Genomic DNA, 15,008 nt, shown 5'->3' with positions numbered 1-15,008 from the left:
GACTGCAGTCTCACAGGTCTTTACCAAGAGACCTGGCATAATGCCAGGGAGGAGAAGACAGGTACGGTAGCCAAGCAGGGGGTGCTTGAGGCTCAGATGCAAAAGAGCTGCGTTTGTTTTTGGCCCCTGAGTAAGCTTAAAATGCTGCAATTAGCATGCGTAAACTGAGTAACTAGTGATTCCTCTAAGTACATTCCTTGGTTGCTAGTTTTATCTCTGGGAGGACTGGGTAGTCAGGCTAGCCTATGTTGTGCTGCCAATGGGGTTACAATCCCCCTCTGCTTCCCCAGTCCTTCTGCTAACTCCCCCACCAGGTTCCCTGAGTTCAGCTCCAAGCATCCACATCTTCATTGGACCAGATATATAATATAGCAGAGGATGGCCTTGCCCAACAGCAACAGGAGGGGAGGCCTTTGGCCCCGGGGAGGTTTGATGCCCCAGAGTAGGAGAATGCTGGAACCATGGGGCAGGAGAGTGTGGGGAGTTACTCCCATACAGGCTAAAGGGAAGGGGAAGGGCAGATGTGGCATGGGAGGATGGTAGAGGGGTAACCTGGAAGTGGGATATCATTTGAGATGTAAACAAATGGGATGATTAATAATAATAATAAATAAATAAAAATAAAAAGACAACATTAAAAAAGAATGATTCCACAAAATTAAATTATTCTTGGCCTTCCATATGTGAGATATGACAATAACACACACTCACAACACACACATTTTTTTTCATTTTAAAAAGTTGGAATAAACCCTCTAAGCCAAGTTTGTATAAACAGTTTCATATTTTTAAAGTAAAACTAAATGGGCCTGAAGAGACGGCTCGATGATTAGGAGCACAAATTACTCTTTGGCTCTTCGGGGGACAGAGCTTGTATGAGGATTGCTCACAACCACCTGAAACTATCTCCAGGGAGATTCAGTTGCCCCTGGCCTCAGTCGACTGATGCACTCATGTATGTAAACCTAAACATACACAGGCACATAACTCAAATATCGAGTAACAAACTCAATCATACTTGCGTTGCTAATATGATTGAAAGCTATATATAGGTCCCCCCCCCACGGTGTTCATCACTCACCCTAGGTTTCATCTTTTGTAATTTGCAAAGCACTGTTAGAATATATTACTCTAGAGACCCTTTCAAACTCTTCTGTCTGTTGTGGACTTTATATCTATCTCAGAAATTGCAAGTTTTAGGATGATGGCAGAGTAGACTTCTCCACCTGACCCAGAGCCCAAATACATAGAAAATCGCAGGAAATGTGTGTGCCCTGTTCATATTGGTTGAAGAAATCAGAAATTGGAGAGAAGGGCATTCAGTGACAATTGAAAAGCTCTTAGGTTCTGTGTATCATGCTGCCTGAGAAAAGCTGTGTTCTATGTTAAAAGAGAGAAGGTGCCACTTCATCTCATTCAGACTATAGTGAGGGCAATGTCATTTTTCCAGTCACCATGAGTAAGTAAAGAACATGGACAAAATAATTTCTAAAAATACTCCTCTTTACATGGTGGTAGTGGCAACTACGAATACAAACAAGACCAATAATGGCTAATTTTGAGCTCTTCCCACGTGCTGGGTGGGCATTTGTATGATTACTTCATATGTGACATCTTGCATATTTGCAATATTACATTTTTCACCATTATATTTCTCTAGATTAAAAAAGAAATAAATGTGCCGGGTGTGGTGGTGCACGCCTTTAATCCCAGCACTCGGGAGGCAGAGGCAGGCGGATTTCTGAGTTCGAGGCCAGCCTGGTCTACAGAGTGAGTTCCAGGATAGCCAGGACTATACAGAGAAACCCTGTCTCGAAAAACGGAAAAAAAAAAAAAGAAAGAAATGCAAAGATGAAAGGAGGCTATCAAAAGCAGGCAGTGTGTGTGGGGTGTACAATGAATGGTTTAAGTCCTCTGTAGAATAAATTTAGAGCCTGGGCCCTTATGTACTAAATTACTTTAGTACTTAGTAGATTGTGATACTGCCAGACTCAGAATATGGTATGTGGTGGAACCATAATACATGTGAAGGAATTCCTCTGATCTGTATTTGTGCAAAGAGAAGTCACCAGAGGCCTTTCTTAGGGACACTAAAGAGCCATTCATTCACCTGTCTCCACATTTGTTGCATTGCAGTGTAAAGTACAGAGCCAAAAAAAGCAATCTTACAGTTTACTTTATGTGTCTGTTCTTGTATTTAACAACCCTTCCTGTTGTCAGATTACAAGCTGTATAAGGTCAGGGACCATTTCTTTTATTGTCACATTCCACAAGCCTATAGCACTAAGAGGGTGGCATGAACTCAACTGTAAAATGGATAGCTTTGAAAAACCCAGCTTTCCAGCACTATCCCATTTCAATCCTCTCTAGGAGGCAGCATAGTATAAAAGATGATGCTTCCACATTGGAAGATTAAAAGTTCAAGCCTAAGCCACCCCCCAGCCCTTTTGTAACTTTCCCGAATGCTTTACTGTGGAGAGATAGCATTTAACTTGTTAGTTGCCTTAAGGATTAACAGGGGAAAGTGAAATACATACTAAGTATCCGTTCCTTTCCAATTTCATTCAGTCACTATTTGCAGATACTCGCAATTACTGCTGGGTACTATGTATTTCTATAGTGCTCTCCTTGGGAGTTGTTCTAGTTCAGGTCATCTGTGTTTTTTCACTTGAGCTATATTTATAATCCTTGGAGCTAGATAGAAGTTAGAGTGACCTCACGTGCTTACGAGGCTTTAATCTATGGCCCAAATGATTCTGGGATTCATAGAACTATCTGGAAAGCTGTGTCCTGTTTGCAAAGGAATGCCAGCCATCTTTTGGCTTCTAGTCCGCCAATTCATATTAGTTACAAGAATAGTGAGTTCCCTCCTGAGGAGCCAATTTCTTCAATGGCTATCTGGAAATAAATTGAAAAGCAGACAGACAGGGAAGCATGCTGTAGGAAAACAAGGACTAACAGCCAGATCTCCAATCCTGAGACCAAGTTAAACAATACCCTCCGTCTATTCATTTCTCTCTTTTCTTTCTGAATTGTAGTCTCATATAATATTCTGCTTTGATACCTCTTACTATGGAAAGGTTTGGTGGTTTATGACTCGGCTAACAGGTCACATGGACTGTCTAAGGCTATAACAGATAAGAGCTCCATTTACCTCTTCATGGTCAACAAGCCTCTGCTTCTTAACAACTTTGGGTTTTGTTGTTGTTGTTGTTTGTTTGTTTGTTCTGTTTTGTTGGGGTTTTAGACTCTGCTTTATTTCCTAAGTGATGTTGGGCAGTCATTTTATGTGCGATTTTATGGGTGTAGGTTCTGATATTACTATGTGATAGTGTTAGAGCAAACTTCTGCATTCTCTTGTCTCTTAAAATCTTTCTGCTCCCTCTTCCTCAATGTTCCCTGAGCCATAGTAGCTATATCCATGGGGTCTAGGCCCACACTCTGTATTTTGATGATCTTTTGTAAAAAAAAAATACTTTTCTTGATAGGAGATGAGGACTATACTTAACTATCTGTACAAGGACAAATATTTAGCATCTGGTCAGGAATTATGCTGGTATAGTAAAGAGGTGGCTAAAAGTTCTCCTCTAAGATCCATGAAAAATCAGCCCTGGATTGTTGACTAGACTTCTAGTACCATTTCATTTCCCTCCTTGTGAGTGGGTCTTAATGCCAATTACAGAGCTCATGGCTACTGCTAAGGTATGCATGATGTGCCGCTACTGCGCACTTGGGGATTTTGTGCTGGGTTTTATTGAAGTTCATAGATATCACAGATGAGTAACACAGTTAAAAACAATTTTAGTAATTTTGAGGTATTAAATACATACATACATACAGTACATTTTGATCATATTCATTCTGCTCCTTCCCCTAATCAAAAACCCACTCCATATACTCCTTCTACACACCCTAAATTTTCAACCCACCTAGTCCAATGTGTGCTACCCATATACTCAGGGATTTAGAACTATCCATTGGCATGGATGATCTGCCAGAGGTCACACTCTTAAAGAAAGCTGACTCCCTCCCCCCAAAAGACATCAGCTCAATAGCTCCTTAGTTAGGAGAGAGGGCTCTCAAGCCAATCTCTACCTTAGCTTAAATGCTGAATGGTTTGATCTTTTGTATGTATTGTGCAGTCAACCACATGCTATTATGAATTCATAAGGGCAGCAGTCCTGTCACATCCAGAAGACACTATTTGCTCTAATTATTCCTGACTTCAGGCCCTTACATTGTTTCTGCTCCCAATTTCATGATGGTCTCTGAGCCTTGAAGAGGAGGGATTATAATGTATATTATTCATTTGTGGCTGAGAATTCAACTGATATCATAAGTATTTTGGACAGTTGTAAATTTATACTTTACCGACCATATACTGCACAAAGAAGATTCTAAAGCTGTTTTAATTTTTGAGTATAGAAATATGAATTTAGAGAGCAGTTTAATAATGTGTTCATTTAGTAACGTAATAGTAGCATGTCCATCACAGTGACATTTGATCTTCTGAACCTTTGATTTGTGACCAGTTTTTCAATACCAAGCATATCTTTTCTTCTGTGAAGTAGACTTTAAGTTCACCCAGAAAATAGCTGGTTACTCCAATAATAATTGTACCACTATTACATCCATGGACACATATTTTCCTGTAACTTTTATTATAGTTCACAGGATTCATAGCTTGGTAACACTGTGGTTGGCATTTCTATCAAGCAGCCTGTATGGAAACTTCTGGTATCATGAAAGCTAGCCAGCGGGAGGGAAGTTTTATGGTCAGTTACTAATTTTATTTGTTTGAGGCTTATAACCAACATGCATCATGTTTTCAATAAAAGGATCTTATCACAGAACTCTGGTAGTCAATCAAGAGCCTTAGTAATATCCTGTATTGTTTGGGGTATTTATGGCTTTCCCATGACCAACAACTTGAGGGGTGATGTCCTGCATCTTTTTATTTGGCCACCTATGGCTTCTGGGAGAAACATTATCCCCTCTTTATGGTACCTAATTAACTCTTTTATATAAATATAAGTATGGAAGCAATAGATGGGAGGATTTGTAACACTTCATTCTGTGTGGTGTAAAATACTTCCTCATGCTTTTGTTTTGCTTTTAATTTACCCAAATTTTAATTAGAAAGGAATGAAGGGGCTATTTAGGTTCTCTTACTTTATCTATTTTCAGGGTTTTATTGTTTCATTTTGTAAATAGCTGTATAGTTTTTTTTTATTGAAGACAACTTTAAAACAAAGAATAAGCAAAAATGAGATAGGAAAGTTTTAATTATCTTACTTCAAAAATACTAGTAAGCATTTGCTATATTTTTCTTCCTCCTATTTTAAAATCATGTATGTGTGAAATTTTCACAAAATGATATTCTACAATTGTGTATCCTATTTTTATTATTTTAGGTTAAGCATCTCAGAAATGTTCTTTCATATACCTTCATATCTCCCAAAAACTTATTTTAATATTTACAAAGTATCTCTTTATGTCATTGAGGTACAATTGGCAGACATTTCTATATTGTTGAATATTTTGTTTTCTCTAAATCTGTGCTGATTAAATAGTATGAGACTGTCTTTACACATTTATCTATGTTACTTTTTGAGAATTATTAGAATACTTTACTTACATTGCAGAAAACTAAAGTGCAGAAATCAGTTTCTCTATTCAAATTAATCAATGAACTCATGTCTGAGATAATAATAAATTATTAGATTCTAAAAGTTCAGTTACTTTTTCCAGATTTTGATTCTTAGTCTCCCCTTGTAAAGTTCTCTTTCTGATTAACTTCAACTGTTTCCTTAAATCCAATGGTTAAGGTAGCTTTCAGCAGGGACAAAGTTCAGGGACTCATAAGCACTTAGCATATCTTCCATTGCCATCTTCTGTGCCTGTGACTTTCACTACTAATCAGTCATATTTCTTTTTCCCTAACTTATCTGTATCCACCTCCGAATACCATTCTGTGAATCTCGCATGAGCACATAAGAATGCCCATGTGATAAGAAGACTCTTTTTTTTTTTTTTTTTTTTTTTTNNTTTTTTGAGACAGGGTTTCTCTGTGTAGCCCTGGCTGTCCTGGAACTCACTTTGTAGACCAGGCTGGCCTCGAACTCAGAAATCCGCCTGCCTCTGCCTCCCGAGTGCTGGGATTAAAGGCGTGCGCCACCACGCCCGGCTAAGAAGACTCTTTTATGCTAAGTCTAACTCCTTTGGTATACAAGGAAAAACCTGCAGGTCTAGGGAAGAAAGTCTTTGGTCATGGAGTCAGAAGAAAATGGCAGTGACAGGATCAACAGTTACTCTACACCAAAAGGGGAAATACTTCCCTTAACCTTACGTGCATTTTGTTACAGAACAATGTACTTCCTTTTAACTTTGCTGTATCTGACAAAGTTCAGTATTAATGTTTATATTTCATGGGTAGTAAAAATTCAGGCATAAATTTGAATACTCATCATGTGCCTGTTGTGGTGGCTCAAAACAATAATCTTTGAAAATGGGTAGAATAAAGAAGACGAATAACAATTGCAAAGCCAGGCTTGGCTACATGGCAAGAATCCACCTTCAGAAAACAATCAATTGTTTAGCAAATAGGTACTGTAGGTAATACTTTGCAATATTTTCAGATCTGAAATTTCCCCCTGGTAGTTTCTTTTCACCAAGGCTTGTACTAAAGAGCTCATCTGGTTCTTTTTGATTTTGTTTTCGTTTTTGTTTTTGTTTTTATCTCCTTTCAGGAGAATTCCTGAGTTTTGCTGATGACTTACTTTCTGGCCTGGGTACATCTTGTGTAGCAGCTGGTCGAAGCCACGGAGAGGTTCCTGAAGTCAGTATCTACTCGGTGATCTTCAAGTGCCTGGAGCCAGATGGTCTTTACAAGTAAGAGGTGGTGGGATCATGGGGAGGATGAAGCAATGAAGGCGTCTTTAAGCTGGGAGCACTAACAGGAGTCATTCTTTTCAGAGAAGCCCAATGTTTCTTAACTTGTCTGTATGTAACTTTATGAGCCAAAGGTTTAGAAGCTTCTACTTAGAATGTAGACCCCAGTGAGGCATGCAAGGTGAGTGCTACAGGTCCCACAGAAGCCAGACAATAAACTTTATTCTGTTCTTTCTACTGATGAATAATCTGCAACCAAGAGAAGGACAAAAGCTTACACAGGGTCACAGAGCCCCTTATGAGGGAGAGCTGTCTTGGTCATTCCTACCTACTCTTTTTTCTGTTTTTTTTTTTTCCCATAATGTCTATGAGATGTATATATGTACATATTAAGTTATACTGATATATACAGTTCACATAAACATCTTCTTTGATGTGTGTGTTTATGTCTGTATGTAACAATATACATATATACAGACATTTGTATGAACTATATGTTAGAGTTTACTGGACTAATTGTATCCAAACATAAAGAATTCACTCCCAGCTTCATTTGGTAAGACAAGAGGAAATAGGAAGCTTGTTTTTTTTTTTTTTTTGGTTGTTGTTTGATTTTGGTTTTTTATTTGTTTCCACCCTCTATGAATATGGCCACATTCGGAAGCAGGCATCATAAATAACAATAAGGAGCTCTAGAGACCTGCTCATCATATTGTTAATGATGAAGTCACAGGTCACCTCCTTTTATTCCTTTAGAAAGCTGTCATTGGTGAGGTGCTAAACTTTTCAACAATTATTCAAATACTTCTTTTATTTGCATCATTTATTTATTCATCTACTCAACCATTAACCTAACCTCCATTTATCTATCCTGTCTCTTCTTCCACTTATCTATTCATATAATTCATCCATCTATTTATATACTCTTACGCTGAACTCTCTTTTCACTCCCACTTTTTCTAAGGATTATTTTTATGTCTTCATACTGCACTATGGTCTTCTTGGGTATGCCTATGTCTGATACAAAGGAGCCTATCCTCAGATGACTTACAACCTAACAGTGATAAGAAAGGCTATATATTTATAATTTGGGTATATTTAGTTGTATAACCTTAAATAAGCTGCCATATAAATATATCAATAGACCAAACTCAAGAATATCACTGTGAACTGAGAATTGGATCTTGTAACCCTGACTCTACGATCTCAGAGTTGTTAGAATTCAAACTTTATCTTCAATCAGGGAATACTATAGAAATAGAGGTTCTGCAGTACACAGATATATCTGGGCAAGTTAACCAGAGAAGTATGATGTACAAACAGCCTTAAAGAATGGCTACAGTCATAATGTAATAGGACTGGAACCTGGATTTTGAGAATACAACCCTAAAGCTTCAGAATCATGAGTGTTGGGTAAATGAGCTCCAGTTACTGCATTTTTTGCAATACAGGAAGCACACAGCTAAATAAATGCTGTCAGATCTTCTCTAACACTAGAATCTATGATGCTATTGAGAAAGTGGAATTTTGAGAGCATTACCTGGTGGCTCACTTCTAATACCTCTGCTGTTCCTTAAGTGCATACACAAGAGGCAGATAGATCTAGGTTCAGATCTATGTCTTGCTCTTTATCTGTGTTTATTCGGAGTCTCCAGTTCTTTCTCTATGAGAATGTGCATAGCACCTCGAGGCTACCTATTCTCTCACTTTCCATGTTTCTACCCATTCATGTGCCCATCAATCCTTCTAGGCTACTTGGTGTGAGCCCCTAGTTAGAATATAACAACTATTAACTGTTATTTCTGTTGCTACCAGATTATGGCACTCATGAATTTCTCCTGCTTCTCATCTGTCCTGAGATTTATGGGTCAGATGAGTGAGTATAGCAAGCCGATCAGAGCCTTACCTGGTGGGCTCTTATCCAATAAGTCAGAACAAGTAGCCCTGTCTTTAGGTGGTACTATAGCAACTTGATTTTAACTTAGCTAATGTCTACAGTCCTGTTATATAAAAAGCAATTAAATATGTTTATAAATATCTCAAATCTGTTAATACTGACAGCTGATGAATTGGCTACTATCTTTTAAATGATAAAGACTTTCCCTCATTTCTTCATTATCCAGTTCACTGGCACCCTCTCTGCTTCCCGACTCTTGAGGTAGGGTCACCTTCTTTCCTCTGCTTTGGAAATGTGCTTGTCATGAGTTTGCCTTTCCTATCTCTGGACACTCTTTTGTTTTATTTATTTCTTTTTGAAATAGATTTCATTAATGGCATTGGAATCTGGGCTGCTCTGACAGGGAGCTAGGGTGTTGTTTGGAACAGTCTCCAATCCCACTGGCGGCTGTCCTCCCGTGAAGTCTGACCAACTTGATCTTGAGTTTTAAAATAGCTCCCATGTCTGTTCTTGGGGTTTCTTATTTTCTGCTTGCTCATTCATCAGCACAATTTGTTTTTTTTTTTTTTCCTTCTGAGCCAAAGACACTGCATGTGGCATCATAAAGAACACAGTCTTTGGAGACAGGCTAGCCTGGGTGTGAATCCTGATTCTGCCTCTGTGCTTAGAACTTGATCCCAGACAAGTGATCTTTCACTATTCTAAGTGACAAATTCTTCCTCTTGAAAAAGTTTTTGAAAGAATCACTTCTGTCTGACAAGTTTTAAGAACAGAGAAATTTATTAATAAGAATACAAAATACTAGATGCACAGAGTTTCAGATTGCCTGATCATAGGAGACCAGCAGGAAAGGTTAACGATCTTCAATTTCAATCCTTTATTATTAGTTTCCCCCATCCTTCTCCTCTTCATCCTCCTCTCCTTCTCCTCCTCCTTCTTTTTGTTCCAAGGACAACTTCAGAGAAGTTAGTTTGCAAGAATCAAGACTGGGTCTGACCAACCCTAAAAGGAGTGCTCTGGGACAGAGAGAGAAGAGGAAGGGACAGATTCAGAGGAGGGAAGGCTCAGAAAGCCAGGTTTTCATATGTAGCAAGCACAGTCAGCCACTCACCTTTACATCCAAGTTCCCAGAAAGATTCAACTGACAGTAGAGAAGAGAATCACTGTGCCTATGAATTATCCTGGGTGCACTCCCAGCTCCTTCCACTTCTGCTGGGCTGAAACTCCATCTACTCTGTCTGGTCTGAAGTTGTAGCAACTTTAAAATGAAGGCACATAAGAGTCCCTACAGTGGGCTGGAGAGGTGGCTCAGCCATTAAAGGCTAGGCTCACAACCAAATATATGAGTCCCTACAGCTTGAGAGTTCTGGATATTGTAGGTTTGCCATGGGATCTATTTTCATTCCCAGTCCTGGGACTCCTGGTTCTCGGAGCTTCTCTGCTTCTATCACCTTCCTTTTTGCCTCATACAGGGCCTCTCAGTTCCCTTATTAGTATCTCGTTATCTTATAAACTTTCTCTGGTTATTTTCTCTATAGATTCCTGTCTGTGTCTGTCATTTTCCTTCCCATTTGTTATTCTCTGGACCTTTTATTTATCCGAGTGCATATCAGTCTCTTTGCTCTATTTCTTATTTGAATCTTTGCCTCTGCCCCCTCTCATCCAAACTCCTTTTCTATGCCTTACCTAGTAAAGCAAATTGCTTTTGCAGCCCCTCTGTCCATGTAATTTTACACAGCGCTTCAGGGTGAGACCAATTGGAGGAGTGAAAGTCAAGGCTGATTTTCTGTCCTAAGCTCACCCTCCTGTAACAAACCAGAAACATCAGCAACCGTGCCCCATTTAAATTGAATTTCCTTGTTTGTTTCATTTGCTTTGCTTAGAATGAAAACAAACAAGAGCAGAAAAGGGAGAGGGTCCCAGAAAGGCCTAACAGTGGGGTCAGCTTCTTATCCCTTGGATATTTGAAGTCCAGGGTGATCTTGAGTGGGAGTGTCCTCTTTGACCAATGGCAGAAGCCAGACTAGGCATCCAAGGTCCTTGTCCTTACCTGGCTAGGGGCCTAGACACTCTTCTTATAACTGCTTTCCAATTTCCTATTACTCAAGGTAATTAGCCTCCGTCTTGTCTTGGCTGCCTTGCCTCCTCAAATAATGGCAGGCTGCCAAGGGGTCCTCAGTGAACATGCCAGAAGCAACCAGGCTTGATTCCTGGGGTGGGGGGCTCATTCCCACACATTCAGAGGCTTGCCTCAGGCCCACCTTCACCTCTCTGGCTTCTGCTCTATGAAAGGAATGCCAAAGAAGCCTGGGTACTGCATGAAGTGCCAACATCCATGGTGGGAACAGTCTCAGGGGAAAGACTTAGAAGGGGTGGGTGGGGCTGGACGAGTAGAAGAAAAACCAAGGCCCTGGAGGAAGAAGAGAGTTGCATAAAATGAATTTCTGAGGTCAGAAGGCAGCCAGCCATCTTCACTGCTCAGTTCCACCTTGGGCCAGTGCCTCCTTCTCTACAAATGATGTTCTGCCTGTATGAAAGAAAGTTAAACTCAGTGGTCCTAAGGCTTATGTACTAGGTAGACATTCAGAGTTCAAACCTGAATTCTGATTCTCACGGTACTACATCTTTACCTTCTGGATAACTGTAACAGCAATACTCTTACACAGAGAAATCATTGTGCCAGGAACCATGCAAGGCATACACATGATCTCAAAATTTTCACCATAAAACTATGATATAGTTGTTGTGTTCTTATCATTTCCCATATCAATGGTGTGGAAACTGGGACTTAAAGGGGTAATGGTTTTGTACAAATTACATGACAAGGAAGGACTAGAGCTAAGTCCATAGCCCTGGTGATGCCAATGCTCCGACTATGTTCTAGCCATGCTCATTCCCACACATATGGGTGGAGTTGTAAAAGGAACCAGAAGAGGGCTTTGTGGTAGGAGTCAACACTAATTACAATTGGAGGAATACCAGACATGGATACCAGAAGACTTCGATCACAGCCTTTGTATCTCAGAAACTAATTAAGGTATCATCTTTCCCATCTATACAATGGAAATATTAACTTCCTCTGTAAACTAGGAAGAAACAAACTGGTCTTCCAAGCATCATCCTTGATATTATGTGAGACAACAGTTTGATTTCTCCTTTGACTGTAAACACATGGGAAGAGTTATAAGAATCAATAGAAAAGGCAAGAGAGTTTGTGAATCTACATACTTAGTAACATATCACACACACACACTCAAGCACACACACACACACACACACAGAGTCATGCCTTTGTAGTAGACAGAGATAGGTTTGTGTCTGGGATGCAATTTTTTGATTTAATCACTTTATGCCCTGGACAATTTTCTTGACATCTCAGTGTTTTATGTATATGGTAATGAAATGACTTACCTCATAAGTGAACTGATACATGAAAAGGACATAAAACACTACCTCCCTCATTACTGGTACTTGACAAAAAGCAAGAATAAGAACAATAGCCACTGTCACTGCTATTTATGATACTGTATTTTATCTCAAAACCAATACCTCCCATGGTCTCTGTTGGCAGCCAGATGCTCACCACATTCCAGTGGAAGACCATGTTGTTATTCCCAACTCTGGTCCTTCCGTCATCACTTTCCAGGAACACCTGTTTCCTTGAGGTACTTACCACAAATGCCCACTTTTACTGTGTTTTTCCCTGGATTTTCTCCTCAGTGGTTTCTCAGGTTCCTTCATATCTTTTCGTGACTACAGAACTCACCTGTCTCATGCACTAGAGCCATAATGATTTAGTGTGATTCTTTTTCTTAAGTTTGTTGAATGTTGGATAGGTTTTTAATTCAGTGCAAAAACTGATCACACCCTGACTTCTCTTCAACCACTCACAATCCTCTCCTCCCTCCATTACCAGTCAAGGAATTCCCATTATGTACCCAAGTGATTGTTCTATTACCATATCCCTACACGTTCTCTCTCTCTCTCTCTCTCTCTCTCTCTCTCTCTCTCTCTCTCTCTCTCTTCTCTCTTCTCTCTCACACTCTCTCTCCCTGTGTCTCTCTTCCTCGTCTTCTCTCTTTTTCTTTCTCTTTTAAAAATCTTATTTGAAACAATCCTTTAAAATATTCTGTATCTGTAACTAAGGTACGGAGTGGCTTCAAAACTTTACCACAGCCACAAAGGGAATAAGTGGAGAAGCCAAAATATATACTAGGCCAACAAAGGTCCAATGCCTGAATTCAACCCTATCCTCACTGGATAATGACAAGGATCTAACAAGGACATGATAAAAGTCTGGGTGTTGAAACAGAACCCTTTACACAAAGAAGACCCTTGCAAAAGGGATTGGGAACAACATATAAACTAATTTTCTGTTTTCATATTAAATACTACACTACCTACTCCAGAGCTCCTAACTTTGTAACGCCCTGCAGTGCACACAGCACCATACAAACAGGAAACTCTGAGTGTCTGTGATGCCTATTCTGCCAAGGGACAGACTCCTAATGCCATTTGATCTGGTCTCAGCCCCAGCTTGCATGTGATGAGTTGTTCCCTAATCTCTAGACTCCCATGTTTTGGTGATGAAGTTCAGTCAACTGGCCTAGAGATGCCTTTCCCAGTGCTCAGGGGTCATGAGCCTAGGGCAACGTTTGCAGGCTTTCTACCACCCTCAGGATACCATTCTTTCCTGGGTACAGTCTAGGAAGCCCATGACAAAAGCAGTTAAGGCCACTACCATGCCTGCTATCATTATATATTAGATGACACCCAGCCGTAGTGGCGCATGCCTTTAATCCCAGCACTCAGGAAGCAGAGGCAGGTGGATTTCTGAGTTTGAGGCCAGTCTGGTCTACAAAGTGAGTTCCAGGACAGCCAGGACTATACAGAGAAACCCTGTCTCAAAACAAAACAAAACAAAACAAAACAAAACAAAACAAACAAACAAAAAAACCAAACCAAAACAAAACAAAAAACCAAAAAACCAAAAAACAAAACACCCTAACCATTCTTCTTATTTACATTCCTACCCTACCCTCTTCATTTTCTTTCCTTATGCCAAAAATTATCACAGAATTTACTGGAAACAGAATAAAAGTCATCAAGAGTCTTCTAGGGCTAGCTTTCAAAAGTGCTTGCCCAGTTGATGAGAGGCCAGAGACCCAAGGGCCACCCTGTCTCTTGTCCTAAGTGGCTATGAGGCTTTGGCCAAGTGATTTACAATTGGGATATTTCATCTTATCCATTTGTAGAGACTTGAAGAGGCCATCTCCAAAGTCATTTTCAAAACTAAGAACTTGTACATCTCCTGAGTTTGGAAGAAGTAGAGAGCTATAAGACCCTGGCAGCCAGGGAGGCCAGGGTCAGTCCACATAGAAGACTCAAATCCAGGGTACAGCTAAAGATCCTTTCCTTTCCCTTGGCTTCTGAGCCAATTCCCAGACATGACCCAGACAACATCTGAGAGACTTCCAGCTCTTAGGAGAAAGGAAATACACAGAGAGGAAGTCTTCCTGGCTGACCACACTGCAATGTCTGAACCAACATGGGATGAGGCTGCTGCCCGAAGCAGATCCAGGACTCACCGGGCAAAATAGCCAGAAGGGGCAGGATATAGCTCCCGCCCCGCTCTTTTCTGATTCTTACTTTACCAGTGCACATTTTTCTTTCTTTTTTTTCCTCTGTGCTCCTTTTTCCTCTCTCTATCCTTTATTATTTTCTTCTTTCCCTTGCTGCTTTCCTTCTTTGCTTCCTTTCTTTCTTTCCTTCTTTTCCTCCCTCTGCCACTACTCAAGCTCTCTAACTCTTAATTTTATCTTTGCTTTTACTTCTATCCATTCCTTTATTGCTTCTTTATGTTCTCTTTATATCATCTTGCTCACTGATTTTTCTTCTCCTGTTTATGGGTTCCACCTTGCACTCCATGTCACTCATCCTGCCTGTCCAAAGTTTGCCTCTGCACGGACCTCTCTTTGATTTGCTGGCTCCTTGGCTGCATCTTTCTTCCTTCTGTTCCATTCCCCTCACTTATCCTTTTCAGTTCCTTCCTTGCCCATTCTCGGAATTTTTTTTTCTCCCACCATTCTGTGAGTTTTCTCCATTCTCCTCTTCTCATACCTGACCCAAGCCTATGCACTGGGAACAGCCTATTATTAGGCTCTGCATCAAGAAGCCAGCTGAGAATGGTCAAGCATACCTGATGTCACCAGGGGCCTGG

At 40.1% G+C, this 15,008-nt stretch overlaps 1 protein-coding gene across 4 annotated transcripts in view; it reads left to right on the top strand.

Annotated features, from left to right (window-relative positions):
- Positions 1 to 15,008, top strand: part of Astn2 (astrotactin 2) — a 955,818-nt gene that overhangs the window by 896,726 nt on the left and 44,084 nt on the right. For all 4 annotated transcript variants that reach the window (XM_021160105.1, XM_021160104.1, XM_029476272.1 and 1 more), the window contains one exon: positions 6,750 to 6,891. In XM_021160105.1, coding sequence (XP_021015764.1) covers positions 6,750 to 6,891 — 142 coding nt within the window. The remainder of the gene's footprint in view (positions 1 to 6,749; positions 6,892 to 15,008) is intronic.

This window comes from Mus caroli, chromosome 4 (assembly GCF_900094665.2).
Source record: "Mus caroli chromosome 4, CAROLI_EIJ_v1.1, whole genome shotgun sequence".
Classification (NCBI taxonomy): Eukaryota; Metazoa; Chordata; class Mammalia; order Rodentia; family Muridae; genus Mus; species Mus caroli.
The sequence above is the reverse complement of the archived record's forward strand: the minus strand, read 5'-3'. Positions and strand labels throughout refer to the sequence as shown.